This window comes from Aulonocara sp. 'chitande type north' Nkhata Bay, linkage group LG20 (assembly GCF_057382095.1).
Source record: "Aulonocara sp. 'chitande type north' Nkhata Bay isolate Kocher_YH1m ecotype deep benthic linkage group LG20, A_spYH_male_GT1.1, whole genome shotgun sequence".
Lineage (NCBI taxonomy): Eukaryota > Metazoa > Chordata > Actinopteri > Cichliformes > Cichlidae > Aulonocara > Aulonocara sp. 'chitande type north' Nkhata Bay.
Window position 1 is genome coordinate 17,986,576 of NC_141363.1, and position 25,322 is coordinate 18,011,897.

The 25,322-nt window shown below is 40.5% G+C and overlaps 5 protein-coding genes across 7 annotated transcripts in view; 4 read left to right on the top strand and 1 right to left on the bottom strand.

Annotated features, from left to right (window-relative positions):
* The first annotated feature begins 752 nt into the window (after window positions 1-752).
* LOC147305408 (uncharacterized) lies at window positions 753-4,937 on the top strand. 2 transcript variants are annotated; one of them, XM_086276609.1, is made up of 2 exons: window positions 753-940; window positions 1,518-4,937. In XM_086276609.1, the coding sequence occupies exon 2, from the start codon at window positions 1,543-1,545 to the stop codon at window positions 3,097-3,099; it is 1,557 nt and encodes a 518-aa protein (XP_086132735.1). In that variant the 5' UTR covers window positions 753-940; window positions 1,518-1,542; the 3' UTR covers window positions 3,100-4,937. The 2 variants fall into 2 exon arrangements, with proteins under 2 accessions (XP_086132735.1, XP_086132734.1); XM_086276608.1 differs by lacking the exon at window positions 753-940 and adding an exon at window positions 960-1,099.
* A 1,141-nt stretch (window positions 4,938-6,078) lies between these two features.
* snrpg (small nuclear ribonucleoprotein polypeptide G) lies at window positions 6,079-9,667 on the top strand. Its single transcript, XM_086278402.1, has 4 exons — window positions 6,079-6,214; window positions 6,388-6,410; window positions 7,090-7,214; window positions 9,385-9,667. The coding sequence occupies exons 1-4, from the start codon at window positions 6,183-6,185 to the stop codon at window positions 9,433-9,435; spliced, it is 231 nt and encodes a 76-aa protein (XP_086134528.1). The 5' UTR covers window positions 6,079-6,182; the 3' UTR covers window positions 9,436-9,667.
* A 2,801-nt stretch (window positions 9,668-12,468) lies between these two features.
* Window positions 12,469-16,272, top strand: plpbp (pyridoxal phosphate binding protein). The gene is made up of 8 exons (XM_086278719.1): window positions 12,469-12,641; window positions 13,233-13,340; window positions 13,440-13,475; window positions 13,556-13,631; window positions 14,148-14,288; window positions 14,369-14,511; window positions 14,632-14,730; window positions 15,102-16,272. The coding sequence occupies exons 1-8, from the start codon at window positions 12,552-12,554 to the stop codon at window positions 15,291-15,293; spliced, it is 885 nt and encodes a 294-aa protein (XP_086134845.1). The 5' UTR covers window positions 12,469-12,551; the 3' UTR covers window positions 15,294-16,272.
* A 75-nt stretch (window positions 16,273-16,347) lies between these two features.
* tmed4 (transmembrane p24 trafficking protein 4) lies at window positions 16,348-24,558 on the bottom strand. 2 transcript variants are annotated; one of them, XM_086278720.1, is made up of 5 exons: window positions 24,344-24,553; window positions 22,604-22,704; window positions 19,754-19,879; window positions 17,903-18,049; window positions 16,348-17,791 (listed from the first exon to the last, which is right to left on the bottom strand). In XM_086278720.1, exons 1-5 carry the CDS (start codon window positions 24,504-24,506, stop codon window positions 17,642-17,644), a joined length of 687 nt encoding a protein of 228 aa, XP_086134846.1. In that variant the 5' UTR covers window positions 24,507-24,553; the 3' UTR covers window positions 16,348-17,641. The 2 variants fall into 2 exon arrangements, with proteins under 2 accessions (XP_086134846.1, XP_086134847.1); XM_086278721.1 differs by lacking the exon at window positions 19,754-19,879 and having other exon boundaries at window positions 24,344-24,558.
* The window catches only part of ikbkg (inhibitor of nuclear factor kappa B kinase regulatory subunit gamma), a 28,849-nt gene continuing 27,374 nt past the window's right edge, over window positions 23,848-25,322 (top strand). Inside the window, exon 1 of the mRNA XM_086278715.1 lies at window positions 23,848-23,911. The gene's annotated coding sequence lies outside the window, so the exon portion shown is untranslated. The remainder of the gene's footprint in view (window positions 23,912-25,322) is intronic.

A 25,322-nucleotide genomic window follows, 5' to 3' on the forward strand; every position in this document is an offset into this window, starting at 1 on the left:
AAATGCACCAGCAAGTTCACCTGTGAATGACTAAAAAAAGTTTTTTGAGTGGCCTAATCAAAGTCCAGACTTAAACCTGATTGAGATGCTTTGGTGTGACTTTAAACAGGCGGCTTCTGCTCAAAAACCTTTGTGTGTGGCTGAATTGAAATGCTTATGCAAAGAAGAGTGGGACAAAATTCTTCCACAGCGATGTGAGCCACTGTTCTTGATTGTCGCTATTCCTGCCAGGGGTCGCATGTAATTACTATTTTAAATTAAGTTTGGATAGCTTTGTTCCCTTAATAAATGAAATCATCATTTAAAAACTGCATTTTATACTTACTTGGGTTGTTTCTCTAGTTTTAAAATTTTTCTTGAGTATTTCTGTGTGACAATAATTTATTTCAGCCATTCATTTTCTTCTTTTTTTCTAAGTCAGGAAAGGGGGAAGGGTCACCAGGCAAAAGGTGGAGTAATCCTCCACGAGTCGCCAGTATATCACAGGACTAAAACACACAAACAGTCAGTCATTGCATTTGTACAGCGCTTTTCGAGACCCTCAAAGCGCTTTACAATTCCACTATTCATTCACTCTCACATTCACACACTGGTGCAGGCAAGCTACAGTTGTAGCCACAGCTGCTCTGGGGCAGACTGACAGAAGTGAGGCTGCCATATCGCACCATTTGTTCTAGTTCCCATCTGTAACATGGTCGATATGAATCTGGAAACACCCTTGTTGAAAGGGGCAGAGAACATTTTTGATTTTATGTCTTTTTAATAGTTAATTAGGGGTCAGCAACTGCTGGCATTAATTTAAAAAAAATTAGTAAATTGTTTTGGTTTGAAAGTCCTTTTAATTGTAACTAGCAAGACTGTAAATGGGCTAGATAAGAGAGAGGAGAAGCATCATACCTACAGTCACTGCGCATACCTGAGAACTCAAGCTGCAAAGTGGGTAAGTGACGTGCCGGAAGTGCTAAGAAAACTTGGCTTTCAGTTTAGCAGTCATGCCAGTGTGGTTTGTGTTAAAGAATCCCATTAATAATGCAACGCACTGTCTGAATCTATTCACTCGTCAATACAGCCGCTGCACTGCTCCTGTCTGAGTGCCAAGGTAAGCTAGTTAACAAGCGCAAGTGTGCATTTCTGACGTGTTGGCGAGGCTAGCAGCGAGCTAACCTTAGCAAACACAAAGCTAGCCCGTGGTCGCAGCTGTGTTGTTGTAAGGTTTACCGTTGTAGAGGCTCAGACTTATCACTAAACTGATACCTATCGTCGCAGTCTGTGTTGTCCAAATAGAATAGAAGAATAAAACTTAGCGACCAGTAATTCAGAATGTCAACAAAAAAAGAGGAACAAGTTAAAAAGAAGGCACGTTTCCCCTCATCCTACAGAGCTTGGCTAGCTGTTGACTGCAGGCGTGGTGCCATTTAGCTTACAACCAAAACACTTCTCAGTACCTTAGCCTTTTAGATCTTGTGTCTGAGTGAATTAAAGGGTAGCTGCTAAAACCTCTTGTGTCTCCATAAAAGCCAGGAGAAAGCTTGGTGAAGGAGGATGGATGGAGTCAGCTGGAGTACTACAAGGTCCCAGGAGTCATTTGGTCGCTCCAGCTCAGCCACAGACACTCTGTCAAGGCTTGCCACCTTTATCGCTAGGGCAGAGACAAAACAGCACACACAAACCCAGAGGCAGCGTCTGCCCCAGCAGCCCACCTATCTGTGTCAAGAATGTGGTAACGCCTTTCCTTATGCCACAGATCTGTTACAACACCAGGAGTCTGAACACACACTGCCCAAGCCTCACCGGTGTCCCTCGTGTGGCCAGGAGTTCTCCCTGAGGTCATCCTTACAGCTACACAAGTGCGAGTCCACATGCTGCGAGCTTTGTCATGGGATGTCGCTATTTGGTTCCCCCTGCTCTACGTGCGTGACTCACACTTCTGATCCTGGCAGCCCCCTGGACAAGCCACTTCACCGCCAGCCTCATCACATGGACCACAGCCCATATGCGTGTGCCCCGTGTGGGAGAGGTTTCAGCCAGAAGCAGGCTCTGCTGCAGCACCAACAGGCCGGCTGCAATGAGCTGCCGTCCCTGTCCGATATAGCTGATGCCAGCAGACTCCCTGACGGCTCTTCACCTGTTTCTGAGGGGGATTCCACTCGCTCTGATTCTTCAGATACTCCAGGGCCCAGTGGCCGAGCTATCAACACGTGTCAACTCTGCTCAAGAGTCTTCCGCTCAGAAGCTGCACTGCAACGCCATGAACAGGCCAGCCATGCAGAGGAGCAAAGTGCCACCGATGGGGAGGTGAGGAAAGGAAGGAGTGCTAAGGTGGATGAAGAGCCAAGCAAGAGTTCAAAATCTCAAAAAAAGCTGCTGAGCTGTCGCTCCTGTGACATGGTTTTCAGGAGCACCTCTAAACTGTACATGCACAGAAAAGAAAAGCACAGTAGAGAGAAGAATGTCAGGAGAGAGCCGAGGCCAGTCGTCATCAAGCGGAGGAAAGCAGGCACGTATCCCTGTCAGGTCTGCGGAAAAGTCTTTGTCCACCATTTATCGCTTAGGGCACACTACAGACAGCATACAGCCTTGAGCTTGGTGGCTATCAAAAACAAAAGCAAGACTGTAGGATGTACCACCAAAGACTCATCCAAACTATCAGAAAACAGACCAAATAAAGCCAAAACCAGCCTCGCTGAGATTAAGACAGTCAGGGCTGGCCCAGGGAGACCCAGGAAAGTCATTCGACAGTTGACCAAGAAAGGTGTTTCAGGGAGATGCACAGAAGTGCCTGAAGCTCAAGAGGAGGTGGAGAGAGATTTCCCGTGTCCCTCCTGTGCAGAGGTTTTCTCTCTGCAGCAGCAGCTGAAGGAACACATGGAGCTCCACCAAACCTCCATGAAGAGGAGACAGTGCAGTGTGTGCACCACCGAGATGGACACGTGCAAATGGCCAGGCTCCAGGAGGCAGAGGCTGTACCACTGCGTGCCCTGCCAGCAGGGGTTCTCTGCACTTGACTCTTTCCTAGAACACTGTCAGGAGCACCTTCGAGTTAGGGTGGAGGAGGACAGCTTGACAGAGGGCTACACGCATCAAGCCGACAAAGCCTGACGTGTCAGTGTGAATGTCATCAGCAACCCGCCTTTTTGCCTTGAAGGGTTAGACAGAGGGGAGTGATGAAATCTCTGTGAAATTCTTGTTGAGTCACGAGTTCACTGATTGAGAATTCAGAATATATTGCTTTTGTACCCCAAACTCGGGCTTTGTTATCCAAACCATATCAACAGTTAAAAAGAATGTCTTATTAAGCTTTTATTTAGCCCTTTACCATGAATTTTATTTTCTCCTGCAAGACTCATTGAAAAGCACAGTGTGGATATCAGTTTGTCTAAGATCCATCACAGCAGCTTTTAAAGGGAGGTTTAATCAGTGTTTGTACATCTGAGAACAGGACATCTTCTCAGATGCGTCTTGCAGAGCAACCATGCATTAACAAGTTGCATTGTAGTGAAATACAACAAAGAAGAATTACACAGAATATGTGTTTATGTTGTTTAGCAGCAGCAGCCTTTAAGATGAGCCTCAGCTTTATTACAGCAAGACTGATGATATGAAATTGAACATAAAGCTAATATTTTCACTGTGAAGGACTGTTGTCTGCAAATTTTCACTCTATAATGCATTGAAAACTGTAGAAGCCAGAACAGTTTGATTTTGATTCGTTTGATCCATTCAAAGTATCCAAACCTTTAAACCCAGGAGTCCCTCTTTCAGACCAGTTGTTGTCTGTGTATCCACTTTTATACCACAGAGTGGTATAAAAACTTCCACAAATTGTCTGCTTTTCCTTTTATTTTTTCTTTTAATTAAGAATGGTAGCTTATGATCCTGGAAGATGGTCTCACCACTTGGCAGCAACTGGGCTGGTTTAATTCCAGCCAGATACACAAAGCCCCTTTGGGGTTGTATTAGGGAGGCCATAAAAAGAGCATAAAACTCTGCCAGTCAAACTTGTGGAGTCACCCACTGTGGCGATCCCTTTTGAGAAGGGAGCAGCTGAAAATGGCTGTTAATAATAACATCAGTTGTGTAAAGGTTCCTGGACCTTGGATAAACTTCCCAGCTCTTAGAGTTTGAACTGTTCATTTCTAATCGACCCCATTTTCCAAAAACAGGTTGGGATTTGCTCGCATGCTCAAAGTGGAGCTAAGCTCATCTTTGCCTCAGGGTTTTGTTTTTTGTTCTTTTGAGAAATGAGGCCATCTGCTCAACTGTGGTACATTCTGGCCAGAACACTGCCTGACAAATTGTTTGCCACTTGTCTAGTTTTTGTTATATTTTCTGCTGTATTTTCTTACAAATTTGGCAATAATTATTCATCAATTGTGGTGTCTGAACTTGTCGTGTTGTCAGTCTTGTGTCCCGAACGTGAGTGTTAGCAGCACTACTTAGAGCACTGGGTGGAGGTTCATTTCTTTGCTCGAGAGATAAAATGCAGCCCCAGGGTCTGAATGAGATTGTAATGTGTAACACTGTTTGTTTACATGCTGTTTCCTAATATTTTATCATGGAAGAGAGATCGCAGTAATCTATACAGTGAGCAAACTTGGCTTTCATGGATAACTCTACCCGAAACAATGCCTTTCATAATGCCCCTGCTTTTTAGCTTGCATGAGCTCTGGTCGTATTTCCTAACTATGCAAACAGATGGACTGACGGCAGCCCTTCAGTGTGTCTACGATGCTCAATAAGTGCGCTTTGGTGAATAAACTTAAATCAACATGATTTTTTTTTCTAAAGTATTTTCAACTACTGTTTTCAAAATGCGACTGTGAACATGTAGAAGATACGTTTCTAGGTTTTGAAGTTTCTACTTTTCTGAGGTCTTTTGTAAGTTGGTGTGTATGGCTCTTTGCAGATGACATAAATAAAATTTAACAGTTGTCAGATGTTTTCTTTGCATCATTTCTGCTGTTCTAATTCTGTGAATTTTCAAACTGACTGCATGCCACAGCCATACAGCAGACTGATAGTAATTAATGGATGACAGTTGAAATTAGCAAGGGCAAATTGCAAAAATTATACCATAATTTGATTTTATTCAAAGTGGTTTAAAGTTATTTCATTTCTACTCAAATATATACATTTATTTTTGATGATTTTAGCTAGTTTCTAGGTTCAGATAATATAAATCATTATTAAAATAACAGGTCGCAGCTAAAAGCTCTTCCATTTGTATTCTGAACATAGTCAACAGTATAACAACTAATGGCCATGAAGCTTACACATTACTCTTAAAGCAGGAACAGTAAAACAATGTTATAAAATGCAATAATGTACATTAGATTCATTATTAAAACAATAGTTACACTAATATGATTTTCCTCAAATTATTAAATGTATTTGTCAACAAATAATGGTTGTCATTGGGCCCACTTGGTCTTATAGCAAAACACCCCCCAAAAAACTGAACATACACTGGATTTTCCTCACCCAACCATAAATGGGGTTTACAAAGAATGGTCTAAAAAAGAGAAAACACCCAGTAAGTGAACAAAATTTCTCTGGGTGAAAATGCTTTGGCATAGTGCTTCGTCAGGCCAGACAGTAACAATAATTCAAATTACCACTGGTTACAACCAAGGTATGCAGAACAGCATCTCTGAATGCACAACACGGACAATGAAGCAGATGTGCTGCAGCACCATCAGAACTGAACGGGTGGCACTTCTGTGAGCTAAGAACAGGAAACTGACACTATGAATCAACCAGGCTCACTAAAAGTGGACATTACTGGGTTAGAAAAATGTTACCTGGTTTGATGAGTTTTGATCCCAGGCTGCAACATTTGGATGGCAGGGTCAGAATTTTGCCTAAACATCAAAGTATGAATCTATCCTGCCTTTTATCAACAGGAAAGGCTGTTTCTGGTGGTGATTTGAGGGATATACTGTGATAATTGCATTTAAATAAATGATTTGAATATTTCTTCCACTACTACCGGTATATGCATTCAAAGCTGGCCGGCTCTCCCTCCTCCTGTCCTCATGGCGGCGCTGTGAGGAAAACGCAGAAGGTCCACTATGAGAGTTCACCAATGAAGTTCCGGTTGTCGGCGCACGCTTTCCTTCCGCGGTTTCGTGAAACGAAAAGATTGCGAACGAGTGCTTCGGCGTCCAGAAAATACAGCTAAAATGAGTAAAGCACACCCACCCGAGCTGAAGAAGTAAGTCAATGATCTTTGATAAATAAACGCGCACTGGTTATTTTGTACCTGCTTCTTGTTTCCTGTATAGCAGATCTGGTACATTGTTTGTAATAGCCACAAGCTAACATTAGCTAACATGCCTGTGAAGAAACTGTGACCATGTAACCGATGCTGATGGGTTTCTTTTCCAGGTTCATGGACAAGAAGCTTTCATGTGAGTATGACTCCAAGCACAGATTCAAATGCAGCCGGAATGTTAAAAGTGAATCTGTTCCTGTCTTTCGTTGTTTTTGAGCAACAGCATGAAATATCAAAGTAAAGTTATTGAATAATTTCAGTAATTACGTTTTCATCTGGTACACTTCACAAAGCCTTCTTCGATGACCTCTGCTCCCTGTTTGTTCAGGATCTCATAACAAAGAGCAGACATGTAGTGCAGGCAATACACATGGGGAGGGGGGGAATTTATTTTAATACGCGCAGCGTGTTGTGTTGCTGGGAAGTACTGCTAGAAATGCGATGGTTAGGACAAATGTTGATATATTGTATAACTTGCACAGATCTTATAACCCCTACTGTCTTTCATTGACACTATACTATAATTGTGAGATGTCTTTATGGTCTTAAAAGTTGGAAAATAAGCTTGTTGTAACCCTCGGAATAATAAGTTCATTCCTCACACTGGGTAAGTCAAGTACCTTTCATAGATGTGGACTCAAAAGTTAGGTTATGTGATAGCATAAATATGGATGTCTTATTTTGCTGTATGTAAATATTCGTGGTAGTATGTGGACAATCTAAACTTTGAGTTTAAAGATGGATCAGTCTCAGAAATAAATGAACTGAGCAGTTTGTAAAATTCCTCATAGTGATTTATTTTTTTCTCCTTTCAGTGAAGCTGAATGGAGGCAGACATGTGCAAGGCATCCTGCGGGGGTTCGACCCTTTTATGAACCTGGTGGTGGATGACTGTCTGGAGATGGGCCCCGGAGGACAGCAGAACACAATTGGCATGGTGGTCAGTACCTTTGTCTTTCTTAATTTTCTGTATTGTCACCAAAGGCCATTAACCCATTCCTTCTGTTCATTCTTTAGTTTGTGCATCCAACCAAAGAAAAGTTGTGCGCTTAAGCACAGCACAGCATTGTTATCTTCAAGCAGTCTGCTCTCCTCTTAACTACAGCTTGCTTATTTACGAGAGAGTTCTGGTTATAATGGTGTCAGACTTCATATTTGCCACGGTCTGAACATGCTGCAAAGCACTCCCATTAAGACCCCGATCTTTCTTGATAGCTTTAGCTGTAGTATATTAACAGGATTGCCAATATTCATTTGCACGTGAACCCTTTGCATTTTGGCACACTCTGTTTCAGCAGCAGTACAAATTGAAATCTGCATGATATCATCACAAAATAAAATAAATATTTTGTACCTGATTAAAGCCCTGTTTTTCCATCATATTAGTCATTTCCATCCACCATTTGCTCTTCCTGTCATATGGAGTGCAAAGAGACTTGGTGGAGTCATTTGTATACATTTTGGTTGCATATCATGTGCTACTAGTATTTCGTCCTTTGTAACCTGGTTGTACTTGACGGTTTGGTTTTAGCTCAGCTGGTGGAACAAGTTTTATGCCCTTATTTCACAGACATTTAGCATGTCCCCGATAACATTAACCATGACCTGAACAACGTCAGATTGTTATGCTTGTTTTATTCTTGAGTGGGAGTAGCATGAACGCAGTTCCTGCGCAATCACAGACTGCCTGCAGAGAGTGTTTGTTGTTGATGGAGTATCACAAATATGTATTACAACCTGTGCGTGGGCCACACTTGCATGTGCTGTCGTTGTTCCATCAGCCAGCCTTGGAGAAGTATAAAGTTCTCAGTACAACGAGTTGATCAAATCAAATCACTTTTATTGTCACATCACATGTGCAGGTACATTGGTACAGTACATGTGAGTGAAATTCTTGTGTGCGAGCTTCACAAGCAACAGAGTTGTGCAAAATACAATAATGTAAACAAGCAAAATACAAGAATGGCTACATCTGAAACTAATAAATATATGTACAATATATAATAGTATATGCATTTCTGGATGTGTATACTAAATATTTTTCTACGTGCGTGTGTGTGTGTGTGTGTGTGTGTGTATACACATATTTTACAAATTAAATAGAGTAAACAATAAATAAAATATATAAAAATATACAGAGTTGAGACATGTGCAAAACAGTGGCATTAATGTACAGTATGGAGTGCATAATGTTGAAGTTCTAGTAGTGAAGGTGAGGTGTCTATGACGTGTTCAGCAGTCTGATGGCCTGGTGGAAGAAGCTGTCTCTCATTCTGCTGGTACGGGACCGGATGCTGCAGAACCTCCTTCCTGATGGAAGTAGTCTGAACAGTTTATGGCTGGGGTGACTGGAGTCCTTGATGATCCTCCCCGCTTTCCTCAGGCACCGCTTCCTGTAGATGTCTTGGAGGGAGTGAAGTGAAGTGAACAGTGTGTTCAAAAACAACGAAAAGTGTCCACTGCAGTCACTGTCTGTACTTTTCTTTTCATGTTTGTGTCATACCCTTTCCTGCCGAACTCCACAATCGCGCCCTCCCCGTTTCTGGCCCACTTGAACAACACATATGTCTTCCATATCCAGTGACATGCTGTTGGGACTGTTTGGTGGACTGCACGATAGCACACTTGTGGAATTGTGTTCACATACCATACATTATTAGTTATACCTGCATCTGCTGCTGTTTGCTCCAGGAAATCATTTTCATTCATTTCAAAACCATCCTAACTCGGTTTGAAGCAGGAATTATACCGTCAGCAAGTCCGCTAGGGTATACTCGGGTCCCACTGTTATAAATTTCATCATGAGATGGTTAGGGCAGTTTGTGCCTGCCTGCTTTTTGTGACTGTGTGGACTCTGTGTCTGTGGATGATTTACTTTACACTAAGTACACATTCTCCCCAGGCAATGAACTACAAACAACAGGAATGAGTGCTCAGCTGTTCAGTATAATTTAGGCTTTAAAATGTCAAGAAAAGCTGTTTGCTTTACCTTCTATGAATAAGATACTAAATTCTGTTTAGATTTGGAAAGCTCAGTGCTTTATTTAAAACCTTTAGGACATTTGTCATGATGGTAGTGTGTTTACTCTGTGTGGTGTTGTTTCTCACAGGTCATCAGGGGAAACAGCATCATCATGCTGGAGGCCTTGGAGAGAGTATGAGAGCGGAGGAGGCACCTGAAGAAAATGATCCCTACATTTTTTTTTTTTTTTTTTTTTTTTTTTTTGGGGGTTTTTTTTTGTTTGTTTGTTTGTTTTTTACATTATTGTCCCTTTCTGGCTCCTCAGTAAGGAGACAAAGCATTTGTATTTGAATTGTGAGATGATAGATACAGTCTTTTTGTTTGGATTTTTGAAATGTGTGATCTTGTGAATAAATCAGTTTTCTTTGTAATTGGTTTTCTGCATTCAGTTTATATCACATTACCACAATACAACAAGTTATTGTTCTGTTACTGTCAACATGTTACTATAGCAACAGGCAGAGGAAGCTGCACACTAAATATGATGATAAGAGTCCAGCTGGACCGATATAAAATACTGTGGAACACCCTTATTTCTTCATATTCTCCCCGCTAAGAGACAGATCTTCTTAGAAATTTTAAGTGATTCTCTGGGCCTTCGGAAGCTAAAAGTTTTTCTTTGGAGATTGGCTGCTGCTGAGCTCATTTATACCTGCCTATTTTCAAAAGAAGGAGAAAACCAAATACATGTTGAATTTAGGTATGCACTTAGTCACTGCCTTTTACAAAAAAGTAATTTATTCCTGCTGCTTCAGAATCTACAAAGATAGCAGCCTGACAGATGTAAAAGAGTGGGGGGTTCACCAATGATGTGATGCCCAAAGAGCTGTTAACTGAATATTTGAGCCAAGATTGTGTCAAGTGTGTGCTTAAAAATTTTTGGGAAAAACAAACAAGTGAAGGATTAAAGGAGTGGCAGGCCTAAAGCGCTACAGCAGCCAAACAGTATCTGAATGTCATGTCCTTAAGAAATAAAAGAAGAATCCAGCAGAGATCTGGCACAGGTCCTTTACTGACCCATCTACTGTTCACCAAAGACTCGTCAGAAATGGTCTGAGTGGAAGAGTGGCTGTCAACAAGTCATCCTTAAGGAAGACAAACAGGCAGAAAAGGCTGAGGTATGAGTGTTCACATAATTTCCTTAGGGATTATTAAAGGATTCTGATTTGACATTAGAAGTGGCTTGAAAATCAGTGGCAACAGGCCATGTGAAGTGAGTGAAATTTGATCAGTCAGTCATGGTTTGGTGTCCCCAGAGCTCAGCCAACATTAGTGAAGCAGTGTGGGATCATGTTGACAGAGAATGGGACAAAAAGGTATGGGCTCAAAATGTGGTCATAAATATTTTGTACTTGTAAAAAAGATTTGTATGTGTAAAAAAGATTTGTGTGTGGACTTAGAAAAAAAAACCCTGCAAGTTACAAGTACGGATTTTTGACCCTATTTTTCTTCCCTTCATCTGATTGGTCAATGTCATGTCAATCACAAATGTAACAATCCAATCAGAGAACAGATGGGTTTGGCTGTCGAGGGGCGCTTTTTTTTAACTGCAGGTCTTTGAAGGGAATAAATGCCCTTTTACATGCCAACCCAGCGTTTTCCTTCATCACCACGAAGGAAAACAGTCTGTGGTAGTCCGAGTTTGGTGATTTTTATGTCACAGGTCTACGTGTTTAATACAGGGACTTCCACAGCCTTTTCAACAGCGCTGCGGACCGCGGGGTGGGGGCGGGCAGTGTTTTGGAAATGACAGTCTTCATTACAAAGCTTTCTTCGTTATGAATTAGCATACATGTTTTTATTGAACATTTGAAGAACTAGCAAAAAAAACAAACTCTTGTAGAGGACATAAAGTCAGAGATAGAAAAGACAAGGAGCAGGTGCATCTAGTACAGGTAGAGCTGCTGCAAAAACCCATAGAGCCCAGCAGCCAGCGTAACAAATTCTGGATCCTTTGCTTTTAGTTAGCAGTTAGCATTAGCAGCGTATCCTGCATCCGATGTGAAAGGACTTTTATGCTGCGCACTGTGACTCACAGCAATGGTGCTGGGTCAGCCCTGACTTTGTGTTAAACTAATCCTAAAGTAATAATGTTATTTCTAACCACTGATATACCACAACTTTTTCCTTTCAACAGCTACTGAAAGTTTGGGGACCTAGCTGCTATCGGATACAAACGGTATCACCCTTCAAGGACTTGCAGTTCAAAAAAGCGCCCCTCCGACAGCCAAACCCATCTGTTCTCTGATTGGATTATTACATTTGTGATTGACATGACATTGACCAATCAGATGAAGGGTAGAAAAATAGGGTCAAAAATCCGTACTTGTAACTTGCAGGGTTTTTTTTTTCTAAGTCCACACACAAATCTTTTTTACACATACAAATCTTTTTTACGCACACACAAATCTTTTTTACGCACACACAAATCTTTTTTACACATACAAATCTTTTTTATGCACACACAAATTCTTTTTACACATACAAATCTTTTTTACACATACAAATCTTTTTTACGCACACACAAATTCTTTTTACACATACAAATCTTTTTTACGCACACACAAATCTTTTTTACACATACAAATCTTTTTTACAAGTACAAAATATTTATGACCACATTTTGAGCCCATAAAAAAGCAGCCAACATTGTCTTTAAGAGAACTACTAAAGACTACACAAATAAATGACTAAACCTGTCTTATCCTAATGCAATTCTTATATTTAGAAAAAGCAGTAAGTGATCACAAATATATAAAGTGTGTGTATTGTTTTAGATATGTTTTTAATGCAGGACATGACCGAAATAAAGGTTTTACTGCCAACAGGTTGTATCTACATACACAAAAACAAAAACAGCAATGTCATTCCTTTTCAGTAGCATGTCTCCCAGACTGCAGCAGCCAACAAATGTCTCTGGATACTGTTGTCCTTTATATGTCAGCAGCACATAAAATCTGCATCTAGAAAAACCTGGTAAAGACAGTTTTGCTGACCTTATTCCTAAATATGACTTCAAAAAGTTTTTTTCTTCTGGCCTGAAGCCGGAGAGGAATTCTCACTCAGGTTTCAGTTCCGGTGTGTTTGAGTGCTGTGTGCATTTGTAATCATAATGCGCAAATGCTGACGGCGGGTCGACAGGGGGCGCACTCCGGACGACTGACTTCCCGTTCAGCTAGACTTTTATTTTGAAAGCCGAGTGTCGTCAGTGCGGACGCGTTTCTTTGCGTTCTGTGTCATAGCAGTTTTAACGGAATGTGGAAAGTAGCGATGTCGGAGGAAGTTGCCAAGGCTTTGCAGTCGGTAGTGGAACGGGTGAACCAGGCGGCGGCCCGGCGGCCTAAGGTAACTGCAGGCCGGGATGCTCCTCTCGGTAGCGCCTCTGCCTTCGCTCCTCTCTTGGGGCCCTGAGAAAAACGTGCTGCGGCAGCACGAATCGTTATGTAAGGCTGCCAAACACTTCAACCTTTGAATGGGAGACAGTCGGGCTTGCGGCAGCACTTTCATAACACCCCATGCGTGACAGTGCGTGCGGGGAGCATGGTACACGCACTCTGGCTGTGTTTGCGTGTTAGTGGGTACAGATGATGTCTGTCAGTTACTCATTCCATTATTGTGTGACTATTGCTCTATGGGAAACGTCCACGAGTGTAGATGTCCTTTTCAACAAGTGCCACTCCATTCAAATAGAATCAAGGTTGATGTAGGTCACAGCTGTGGGAACATGCTGTGAGCTGGTTTATCTAAATGATGAGGAGCAGCTGAACGATCTGTAGCAGGATGTGGATGCAGCCGGAAGCATCGTTGTTTTGGATGATGCTGACAGGGTTGACTCACTCCTCTGCAAAAGACCTTTGCTTGCATGCTGCATCACACGCTCCTCTGCTCATGCTCACTGATACGGATGAAAAATGAGCTTTTGTTGTCCTTCCTCAGACACTACCAGCTGTACCACCCCGCCTTGTAGCTGTCAGCAAGACAAAACCCCCAGAGATGGTTGTGGAGGCCTACAAGCAAGGGCAGCGGAACTTTGGGGAAAATTATGTGAGTGTGCAACACTGCCAGCGTCTCTGAATGACCTGTGAGGAGAATGAAGGTGGACAGTAATACAGATGATTGACGTTGCCCTTCATTTCTCCCTAGGTTAATGAACTTGTTGACAAAGCTTCAGATCCTCTGGTAGGTTCACATATTTTAGAAGATTGGATTGCTCCTCCCCCACCGCAGACCTTGACTTTGTTTCTTTTCCCTTCATCCAGATTTTAGAATTGTGTCCAGAAATCAAGTGGCATTTTATCGGCCATCTACAGAAGAATAATGTCAACAAACTTTTGGGTGAGTGACCATCAGCTCTCTCGTAGAGGTCACAGACCTGTGAAATGCTCTCTCAGAGTGCTTTGTGGTTATTCTAAGGTTTTATGTAAACCTAAAAAAAACCCTAAAAACATCTTGTCGTTAGCAGGTCTGAAAATTGGGTAGATAGAACCTCAGATGAACAACAACACGTCATATTACACTGTCATTATCTGTTTTAACAAAACAGTGTTTGAAAAAAGTACACTCTTACTGCTACCATAGTAATTAAAGAGAGAACAGTCAGGTACTTCTAATCGTTACAAGCGCGTCTATAAAGGCAGACTTTTGTCAGTGTGATCATTTGGACCATTCGGGTGTGTGTGTTAACAAAGGGAACACAATCAGCAGTGATCTTTGAGAAGCAGTGTGGGAAGGGCCATGACGCTTGTTGGGTGTACTTTCTCTTTACCATGACTGTACCAAATTAAAGCTATTTCTAAATAAATAAGTGAATACATACAACAGCATGATGCCCTTTCATCCTCATTTTTGCAGGAGTGCAGAATCTCTTCCTTGTGGAGACAATCGACTCTGCAAAACTGGCTGACAGGGTCAACAGCTCGTGGCAGCGCATCAGAGGAGCCAGCACACAGAGGTTAAAGGTCATGGTTCAGGTCAACACCAGCGGAGAACAGAGTGAGTGCTTCTTGGGTGTGACGATCTGATCACCAACACTGCTGCTGTTACGTGAACAATGCGTCAAATGTTTGTCTTAGGCAAACATGGCTTGCCACCAGAGGACACGGTCAACACGGTGAAGCACATAGTGACACAGTGTCCCGCCCTGCACTTCTTAGGACTCATGACCATTGGGCGCTACGGCTATGACCTCACTCTGGGGCCCAACCCAGACTTCCAGGTACGAAACAATTACAGAACGGCTACATTTACCTGTGGTCATTTTTGTGTGCACCAAGAAAAATGAAAAACACTATTAATATTAGTGTCAGTCTGTAATCCTAACAATACACCTGCACAGATGCTGCTGAGTCGGAGACAGGAGGTGTGTGACAGTCTGAAGCTGCCTACAGAGGATGTAGAGCTGAGTATGGGTATGTCCACCGATTTTGAACATGCGGTGAGTGTCACTCCTGTATGGAAGCTGGTAACAGCAATTTAAAAAAACTTTGTGTCCAAATTCTGAAATCAAATTTCTTTTGATTGACTTTGATTAAAGTCAATGATCCTCTGTAGGTCATGAATGTCTGTGTCAAACCCCACATCAGCACATACATTGCATTTCCTAAAAGTTGAACTTTGAAAAAAATGTCAACATTGTACCGGCACTGCAGAAAAGATCAGTGGAGTCATCATGAAAATCTGACTGTCTGCACAAACATTTGTCCTTGGAGACTCCTCAGCATTGTTGCTGATATTTGATTTGAATCTGCACATCCTATTTTCCTCCTTTTTAACTGTTGTTTTTGTTTTCTTTGCTTCCATATAAAGATTGAGGTGGGTTCCACCAATGTGCGAGTGGGTAGCATCATATTCGGCAACAGGGAGTATCCCAACAGTGCACTGAACACTCCTAATCCCAGTCCTGGTCCCAGTCCAGTTCCCAGTCCTGAGAAAACATCTAAGATGGTGTCAGAAGATGCCGCCAAGAAGATGCAGCACCTCACCGTGTCTGAACGCTAAGAAAGAGCCTCTCCTTCTTTGAAATACCTTTAATTAAAAAAGCAAAACAAAAGAGCTCTGCTCTTCACATGCAGAACGAACAGAGCGGTGAAGCAGATCTTTTCCACACAGCCTTGTGGAGCTAGGATTGAGGAATCCTGCATTAATTGTAAATTGTATTTGCCTAATCCTAACTTTTTGTGTGCCCTTGTTGCAGTTTAAGCATTAAAGTGGCATTTGGCACAGAGCTAGAAAACCTTTTTAACGTTGTTTAACAAGTGTTATTAACGTTTAGTGCCCTGACTTGCTCCTCATGGAAAACCTTTTAGTCAAGATAACTGGATACAAGACAAACTACTGAAAACACGACGACTTCAGTGTTTTTGCGTGAGGTTTCTTTGGATTCTTGTGCTGGTGTGTGATATTTTCTACTTTTCCACTCAAACACAGGACGGTGCTGAAATGTGTCTCCCACAGATCAGGACCTCCACACAGCACAGTGTACCACTCTTGTTGAACATATGAAACAAAGACCTGATTTAACAAATAAATCATTTATCCCTTTATAATGACACATTGTATTGTGTGTTTGATATTGTTCTGTTTGGTGTGCCAAAGGTGACAAAACTCTATTCTTGATATTAATAAACCTGAGCGTAAACCGAGGAAGTGTTTCTGTGTAGCAGTCTCGTGTCCGTGCTGTGGTGCTTTGGAGGTGAGTGTGAGGGTTAACCTATGCAAAGTGGTGATTTTGTTTCATCATCCAACTAGGTTTTCACACTGCAGCTCTGATGGTGTAGCAGTGGTTTATTTACCGGTATCACAAGATCTGTGTGTGTCTTGTTTTTTTTTTTTTCTGTCAACATGGGGAGAAAAAAGGTCAGTTTGTGATTTAATGTGTGGTTACTGTCCTACCGAGGCATTTCAGCATTGTTTGGTTTGGAATCTGGCTCACAGGGAAGCTGAAGCCAAGCAATAAATTTTATTGTTGAAACGATGATCCATTTGCTGTGTATTTCTTCTCCTTAGGACAAAGTGGCGCAAATAACAACAACAAAAAAAAGTTCAGCCAAAGTTTTTTTTTTAATTATTTTTTTATTAAGCATGTGAAACAGGCACCCAGACCACAGTAAAAAACAGAATATTTCCAGAGTGGCAATTTAACATTTCTGAAAAGGCTTTAGTGCATATGATATCTATGGATCTGAAATTGGATCTAAACTCTGCATTTAAGAAATGATCAGAAATCTTAAAATGCTGTCCTGCTAATGTTTGACAGTCAACTTGGCTCTAGCCCAGCGCAAAAAAAAAAGTCACAACTGTTCAATAAATAAGTTTTGTTGAAACACAATCTAGTGTCAGGAATGATAAGTGTAGAGGCTCTTGTAGTATTAAATCCTTGTAAAAAGCATTAGAAAAGGGCAGCCAGTATCTATACACACATTCCTGTTGTTAATATCATAAACTGGCTCTACAGATAGATCTGGTATACTACAAACAATACATTGTCTGTAGAAAGATGGATGGTAACACTTTAACATTTCATTTCACACAAACAAGCAGCATATAAAAGGTTTATAATATAACTGTAAGCCTATCTCGACGAGTGGTTTAATATTGGTATAGCTTCTGTAAAGCACCTGAAACAATATCAAAGCTGTAGCTCTAAAATATTCAATAGGTTAAATAAATATTAATATTATATATAGCTAAATATAGCTATAGAAACTCACAATGCATTGAATAAATCAACCTAATGTATATCACAGAATCATGATGTCATTGCTATTGTGGGCAAAGTATCGTGAGTTAATCTTTGAATACCTGTATGTGCGTATTTAACACAGTTCTGGAATAATTATAAACTATTTATTATGCTGCTTATAAAAACTAACTGGGACTCAAGCACTGAAATGGGCGCAAAAGGAACCAAAGGCATTATAGTATATGCAGAAATGTATGTACCTGATGAGTACAGCTGAAATCCTATGGTTAAAAGTTACAAAACCTGTGTGAAACTATGTGTAACACTAACAATGACCAAAATTAAATACTTATAACAACTTCAGCATTCTCATTTTTCTTCATATACAATCACAAAAATGCTTTTTCCTGCACTTTAAGATAGAAAAGTGACACGTCCAGTGTTGTCAGGATTACACAACAAACCGTTTTGAGTTACTGTGGAAAAACTAAAAGGAAAGGAAAAAGCCACATTACCCGGGACACAAAATTGTATCTGCAGATTTGCGCGTACCATTTATGGCTAATATTAGGACCAAGTGTCTCCTCCTACACCTTTTTATTTGGGTGAGCAAAGTCTGTCTGCTCGTGTCATTTCACACTCACTGATTCTGTTCACACTCACGTTACACCAGTTTCTTGGCCTCAAAGAAGCTCTTCAAATGCTTCATCTGCCAAATACCAGTGACGATGAGGATGACCGTCTGAGCAATGGACCACCAGAGAACACGCTGGTTGGTGCTCTCACTCGTCATGCGAAAGCGCTCCTCACGATACTGCAGAAGAAAACCAGCACATTCAAGTCACTGCAGTGGCTTCAACTCCAATACTTTTGACATAAAACAGAACTGTTTTGGTTTTTTTTGGTTTTTGTTTTTTTAACTCACCCTCTGGTAGTTTTGCTCCTTCTGGATCTGTTCGACTTGGTCCAGCAGCTGTCGGACTCGTAGCTGCAGCTCGGTGAGTTTGTCCTTAGCTGCAATTTCAGGATAGTTGTTGGTATGTTCTCCCACTTGAATGTCCAGATGCACTCTCTACAGTAACAGACACTTCAGATTTACATGTTTTTCAGTCAACTTCAGATCAAGAACTTCCTTAGAATAAGCTAAATTGATGTACTAACTAAAACCTTAAGTTTTATTTGGGAAATGGTGACTACAGCTGCACACTGTCCTTATGAAATAATTTTTTTTAGACCTTAAAATTTCACTCCTGTCTGGAAGCAAAAAGTAGCAGGTTCTCCTTCCACAGAAGAAGAACGGTGACATCAGTGGGATTCTTTGGTGCTAATGTATCCTTGATATCCTTGAAGGTATCAGTTCATGCAGTGCACTGGCCTGCACCACGATTAGTATAAGACAGGGGCAGGGATAGCTCAGTAGGTAAAGTGGTCGCCCCATGATCGGAAGGTCGGCGGTTCGAATCCACTTAACGGCTACCCTGAGGTACCCCTGAGCAAGGTACCGTCCCTACACACTGCTCCCCGGGCGCCTGCTTAGTGGGCTGCCCACTGCTTCACTGAGTGAATGGGTCAAATGCAGAGAAAAACAAGTAATTTCCCCATGGGGATCAATAAAGTATCCATTATTATTATTATTATTATTGATTATGATGTTTTCACTCAAAGCATAGTTGAAATGCTGGTCCCAAGAATATTGAACTGTACTGATTTAAGAACCTCAGCTAATCTGGTGGAAAAACCTTCCAAGAGGCTCGAACAAAAGGATCAGAATGGGCTTAGGTCATTTCCAGCATAGCTCAACACACCCATATTTATTGGTGTTATTTTACAGCACATACATTATGTTCTCTGGATACTGGCATATTGTTTGCTACTTCAGTCTGAGGTGAAGTGCAGACTAGTGCCAGACCAGACAGAAAGTTAAGAGGCTTTTTTTTTTATATATAAAGATTAAAACAAACAAACAATATCAGTGAAAACTATTTTTAGGCTCACTGATGTGCCCAAAAAAATATATTAACATAAGTCTAAGAGGTATGATAATAAATAGGTAATGCAAAAATACAAAAAGAGACAATACTTTTAATTTATCTAAGGTAGCACTGTGCTTCTAGTGACTTGACTCTACATTTACGCTGCTGATCAAACAGCATTAAGGTAGGCTGCCACTGTTGTTGTTGTTTCATTGCGTCTAGGGTTAACTCACCTTCAATCTCAGACTTTCTGAGAAATTTAAGTTTTTAGACACAAGTAAATGTGTTATCTAACACTGTTGTGAAGGTCAAATACTTCAAAAAGGGTGACAGTTTTCATTTAAGAAATCTGGTCAACTTTGTATTACAAGGATTATTTATCAGTTATAAACTTACCCTTATGTAGCTAGGGTTTTACCATTACTTTAAGACCTAATTCATCAACTAATTTTTTTAAATCACTTAATTGAATAATTTAAATGTAATTCAGCTCATTTTTAGCTACTTTTAGCTAGCAATTTCAAACTTACCAACTGAAATTGCTCAAATATAAACAATCTCTACCCATTATAACCATTTATACACTAAACTTGACTAAGATCACACTTTTTGATTCTTTTTCTTTTTTAATGATTTATCAACTACTTTTAGGTCGTTTATTTTTTAAACTACTCATTTAATGTACAGTTTAAACATTTATACACTGCTTAACATTACTCAGTTATTGTTAAACAAATGCTAATTATTTTTAATGGAAAGCAGTCTGGCAGTTCAAAAAGTCAGACGTGCACTTCTGCACATACCAGTTTTCCACCTGCAAACAGAGCCATCTTGGTAGAGTTTGAATGCAAACAGATCTGATGCTCTCCAGGTGTATGGGAAGTAAATGTGAACCGTCCATCCGATCCATACTGACGCGAAAGGATGATCTGGGGAATGTGTAAGCAGCAAATGCTTAGATTTAACTTATATGTTCCATGTGCAGGTGTGTATTAGAAAACTATGGAGCTACATTGGTATCAAAAGGGTTGCAAAAGTGTATGTTATAACCAAGAAGGGTAAACTAAGATTTACAAATGTGTGTTCGTACTCACAACTGCAGGCTCCAATCCATACAGGTGTACAAAACTTTTTGAATGAAGGTAAAACTCTTTTGCAAATGCAAATATCCAAACCTGAATAAATACTCATCATTTATGCACATTTTTAAGTTCAGCTACATAAATTTTATGATTTTTGCTTTCAAAAGGCTTCCTCCACAGATCAATTCAGAGATGCACAGAGGGGTTTGGGACTCTTTTCACAGTGTCAGCTTAGAACAGATCCACAAACGTAAGCAGCGTTCAAGTCCTGTTAAAAAACTGGAAGATCTGGCAATCTTGTGGATTTCTGCATTACTTCAAACAACACAGACATTTTTGTTTTCTAAATACACAAAAAAAAAACCTGTCACCCTTCACTTACAGATCCTATACAGTAATATACAGTGGGGCAAAAAAGTATTTAGTCAGCCACCGATTGTGCAAGTTCCCCCACTTAAAATGATGACAGAGGTCAGTAATTTGCACCAGAGGTACACTTCAACTGTGAGAGACAGAATGTGAAAAAAAAAAAAATCCATGAATCCACATGGTAGGATTTGTAAAGAATTTATTCGTAAATTAGGGTGGAAAATAAGTATTTGGTCACCTCAAACAAGGAAAATCTCTGGCTCTCACAGACCTGTAACGTCCTCTGTAAGAAGCTTTTCTGTCCCCCACTCATTACCTGTATGAATGGTACCTGTTTGAACTCATCATCTGTATAAAAGACACCTGTCCACAGCCGCAAACAGTCAGACTCCAAACTCCGCCATGGCCAAGACCAAAGAGCTTTCGAAGGACACCAGGAAAAGTATTGTAGACCTGCACCAGACTGGGAAGAGTGAATCTACAATAGGCAAGCAGCTTGGTGTGAAAAAATCAACTGTGGGAGCAATCATCAGAAAATGGAAGACATACAAGACCACTGATAATCTCCCTCGATCTGGGGCTCCACGCAAGATCTCATCCCGTGGGGTCAAAATGATCATGAGAACGGTGAGCAAAGATCCCAGAACCACACGGGGGGACCTGGTGAATGACCTGCAGAGAGCTGGGACCAAAGTAACAAAGGTCACTATCAGTAACACACTACAACGGCAGGGAATCAAATCCCGCAGTGCCAGACGTGTTCCGCTGCTGAAGACAGTGCATGTCCAGGCCCGTCTGAAGTTTGCCAGAGAGCACATGGATGATACAGCAGAGGATTGGGAGAATGTCATGTGGTCAGATGAAACCAAAGTAGAACTTTTTGGTATAAACTCAACTCGTCGTGTTTGGAGGAAGAAGAATACTGAGTTGCATCCCAAGAACACCATACCTACTGTGAAGCATGGGGGTGGAAACATCATGCTATGGGGCTGTTTTTCTGCCAAGGAGACAGGACGACTGATCCGTGTTAAGGACAGAATGAATGGGGCCATGTATCGTGAGATTTTGAGCCAAAACCTCCTTCCATCAGTGAGAACTTTGAAGATGAAACGAGGCTGGGTCTTCCAACATGACAATGATCCAAAACACACCGCCCGGGCAACAAAGGAGTGGCTCCGTAAGAAGCATTTGAAAGTCCTGGAGTGGCCTAGCCAGTCTCCAGACCTCAACCCCATAGAAAATCTGTGGCGGGAGTTGAAAGTCAGTGTTGCTCGGCGACAGCCCCAAAACATCACTGCTCTCGAGAAGATCTGCATGGAGGAATGGGCCAAAATACCAACTACTGTGTGTGCAAACCTGGTAAAGACCTATAGTAAACGTTTGACCTCTGTTATTGCCAACAAAGGTTATGTTACAAAGTATTGAGTTGTATTTTTGTTATTGACCAAATACTTATTTTCCACCCTGATTTACGAATAAATTCTTTACAAATCCTACCATGTGGATTCATGGATTTTTTTTTTTTTTTCACATTCTGTCTCTCACAGTTGAAGTGTACCTCTGGTGCAAATTACTGACCTCTGTCATCATTTTAGGTGGGGGAACTTGCACAATCGGTGGCTGACTAAATACTTTTTTGCCCCACTGTATGAAGGTTAATATATGGTTCAAATATGCTGCTGCTTCCTGGTGGATGCTCTTCCGCTACAAAAACAGCCAATCAGTATGCCTCTGCGGATTGGAGAACAGCACGATAAGCCATCCCTCTGGCTCATCCTCTTAAGTTAGTACAAGATAACTATTCTGCTGTATAATCGAAATATAGATATAATTCAGGTAATGTGGGATAACTACATCTGAATCACCTTACCAGTCTCAGAACACAGCACAATAGCATTCATCTTAGCTTAATGACTAACAAACATATGTAAGATTTATGAAAGCAAAAATGATCAATTTAGATAGCTGAACTTAAAAATCTGTGTGTCAATGATTAGCATTTATTCACGTTTTCATATGTGTATTTTGTAAAATTGTCTTTTGTTTTTCAAATTGCTTTGGATTTAGATTTGAGCACACATTTTTGACTACTCCAAAATACAAATTGTACCATTTTGCAAATCTTAGTTTACACTTGTGGAACATAGAGCATTCATTTGAGAATAATTTCACTCCATGGAAAATTACCTCTCATGTGTTTACCTTTGTGTCTGGATCCTTGATCTCAACATGCATCCCAAGACCAGGGGTGGATGGAAGGAAGGAGCCGGTTTGTTTGTCCCACAATTGAGTCCTGTACTTTCCTTTTAAATAAAAAAAAAAAAAAAAAACCAAGCAAACATACCATCAATGGATCATGTAATCATTCACTTCTGCACTGCTAACACAGCCAGTAAAGTGTGTTTATATTAAACATACTGTTGAAAATACTATCATAACACTGAACAAGGGTATTTACACAAGATGTACAGGGTCAGGACATAAAAACACATTGAATGGTAAAGCATAAAAAGCAAAATGTAAGTAAGTAAACACAGTTTATTTTTCTTTTTTTTATTTCAAATATTTGATGCATTAAAGTGTAAATATACAACAGTTCTCAGTGGATCTGTAGTTTTAACAGCCTTTAACATTTATGCATGTTTGGGTATAAAGGCAGATTTCACTTTTGGAAATGCTGGAATTCAGTTTTCTGACGTTCTAAAAAGCATTCATGAAAATAGCGGAGTCAGCTTAAGATCTTAAAAATGCAAGTGGAACAATCTCTACATCCTGACAATATGCATATTTCTGTTCATGTCAGGCAAAAAATTGTTTTTAAACACAAAATTCACAAGCTAGTAAATGTATCTGTGTACAGAGGCCTAAATTGGAATTTCTAAACTCAAAACACCACTGCTGCAGTTAGTAAAATCACTGCTGGCAGAGTGTTGAGAGCAAGACCAAAAATATTAAACTGTAAGGGCCAAAACACTCAGTAGAGTTAACGGAGTGTAGCATTATAGAGTCACCTTTTTTTTCTTTTTGGTTTTTTTTTTTACACCTAATTAAAGCAGCATTTAAAAAAACAAACTCATTTCTGAGATCAATTTAAGAATGTTTTAGTATTCTGAGTGCAGCTGAACCCTTACACACATCCTAAAAATGCATAAATACATAAAATGCAAAGATGTGACACATATAAAAGCCCTGTAAGGTAAGTACAATTTTGTGGATACTGTTCCTAAAATTGGTTTAAAAAAAATACTGTCATATATTAGGTGCATCACCATCATTCTGTTCAGATTTCTAGTAATATGAATATTGTTACCCAGTGTGAAAAAGAAATTGAGTTTCGACAATTTTTAAATAAAAAAGTCTTGGTGAAAGCGTGTCATTTAAATCTATTACACCATAAAACTACAGTAAAGATCCATATGCTTAAAATGTACCGAATCAAGTGTACTGTGAAGGTTACTTGCCACAAATAGATCTGCGGGGAGCAGTGCCAATGCATTCATCCGAGTGAAGGTAAAGCTAAACCTTCTAGATGTGGACAAATTATGAATTCAAGGCTGGCACAAATATTTACAATACTATTTCGGCAATACTTGACACTAATATGGGTTGTTTATATATATATTTATACGTATGTTAACCCGTCCAGTTTTACCACGTACAACTCCAACTATGCTAGCTTCAGGTGTAAAATACTGTTTAGCTAACTAAGATTAGAAACTCACTTTAACATATTTTTTAAGTATAAAGAGACAAACCGATTGCCTCTTTAGTAGGCCAAAACTTGACAGTTTGCTGCTTAAACACTTTTAACCGGTGTGAACACCGTGAAGAAGTCTTCGTGTGGTCCCCGTTGTCATTTCCAACGCAGCATCTCTGCTGCAGCCAGCTGTTAGCGTGTACCGTTAGTTAGCTAGGTTATGCTAACAAGCGAATAGTCCTTACCAATAACCATGGTCTCATCCGGAATTTCTTCAATGAAACATTTTTTCTCCGTCTCCCCTATGTGAAAATAAAGGCTGTCACTTGGATAAATCCAAGCTAGTAATAAAATAACTCCAGCAGCCGGGAAAGACAGCATCTTGTGGCCTCTTTCACTTGGGCGCATCAGCACAGGAAGTTGTAAAGCCGCTGCGGCTACCTGACGTTTCTCTCTCGGTGAAAAAAGGAAGGGGATTTCCTAGTGTAAGGAGGTACCCTGAGTTTAACCTCTCAGGCACGACTTTCTTCCACGCTCGTCCACGATTCACCCCGTGAATAAGTTTTATATTTTAGTGCACAGACCTTTTTAATAAATTCAATAAATAGATCTAAAAATCCTAATCCTTAATCCTAACAGAAACCCACTGTATTATGAAAAAGAAAAACATATTAGTAGTGACCGAAGCCTCATCTTGGAATTGTTGGATTATTCTGATGCAGTTGAAACCAGTTTTTTAGTAAAATGACTAGATGTTACAATGCCTGATAATGCATTGCTTTAAATGGAGAAAATCTTGAGGGATGGCTGTTATGAGAAAAGGCAGCCCAGAAACTTTACCAACGGGACACGTCGTTGTGTGCCTCAACTTTCGGTCTTTTACCCAAACTTATCTGCCATTTTTCCTCTCTTGGTTAGGTTTAGGGATCAGAGATCTGATCTAGGTTATCATATTAAAATTTGGGACACATCGTCAATAGTGGACATTGGATTCATCAGGTGTTTCAGCCATTATCACTAGACACCCTCATCCATTGAGGCCCTGCAGGGTTGATCAGGCCCCGGAGTGTGTCAGTGGTTTATGTTAAATTGTTATTTCTCTTCTTCTTTCTTCTGTTTAGTATTTTGTCTTAGGCCTTTTTATTGACTTGATACAAGTGAGTTCTGTTTCCTTTTTATAGTCCCTCAAGGTGACAACGTCGTATGTTTTAGAAAGATATTAAT

What these genes read in the sequence shown, in the direction of transcription:
- LOC147305408 (XM_086276609.1), top strand. Translation starts at nt 1,543, where the DNA reads ATGGATGGAGTCAGCTGGAGTACTACAAGGTCCCAGGAGTCATTTGGT.
- snrpg (XM_086278402.1), top strand. Translation starts at nt 6,183, where the DNA reads ATGAGTAAAGCACACCCACCCGAGCTGAAGAA. An exon ending in CATGGACAAGAAGCTTTCAT is followed by an intron (nt 6,411 to 7,089) that starts GTGAGTATGACT and finishes TTCTCCTTTCAG; the next exon opens with TGAAGCTGAATGGAGGCAGA. An exon ending in AGAACACAATTGGCATGGTG is followed by an intron (nt 7,215 to 9,384) that starts GTCAGTACCTTT and finishes TGTTTCTCACAG; the next exon opens with GTCATCAGGGGAAACAGCAT.
- plpbp (XM_086278719.1), top strand. Translation starts at nt 12,552, where the DNA reads ATGTGGAAAGTAGCGATGTCGGAGGAAGTTGCCAAGGCTTTGCAGTCG. An exon ending in ACAAAGCTTCAGATCCTCTG is followed by an intron (nt 13,476 to 13,555) that starts GTAGGTTCACAT and finishes CCCTTCATCCAG; the next exon opens with ATTTTAGAATTGTGTCCAGA. An exon ending in GGCCCAACCCAGACTTCCAG is followed by an intron (nt 14,512 to 14,631) that starts GTACGAAACAAT and finishes ACACCTGCACAG; the next exon opens with ATGCTGCTGAGTCGGAGACA.
- tmed4 (XM_086278720.1), bottom strand. Translation starts at nt 24,506, where the DNA reads ATGCGCCCAAGTGAAAGAGGCCACAAGATGCTGTCTTTCCCGGCTGCT. An exon ending in TCAAGGATCCAGACACAAAG is followed by an intron (nt 19,880 to 22,603) that starts GTAAACACATGA and finishes CACATTCCCCAG; the next exon opens with ATCATCCTTTCGCGTCAGTA. An exon ending in TGTTTGCAGGTGGAAAACTG is followed by an intron (nt 18,050 to 19,753) that starts GTATGTGCAGAA and finishes CTGTTACTGTAG; the next exon opens with AGAGTGCATCTGGACATTCA.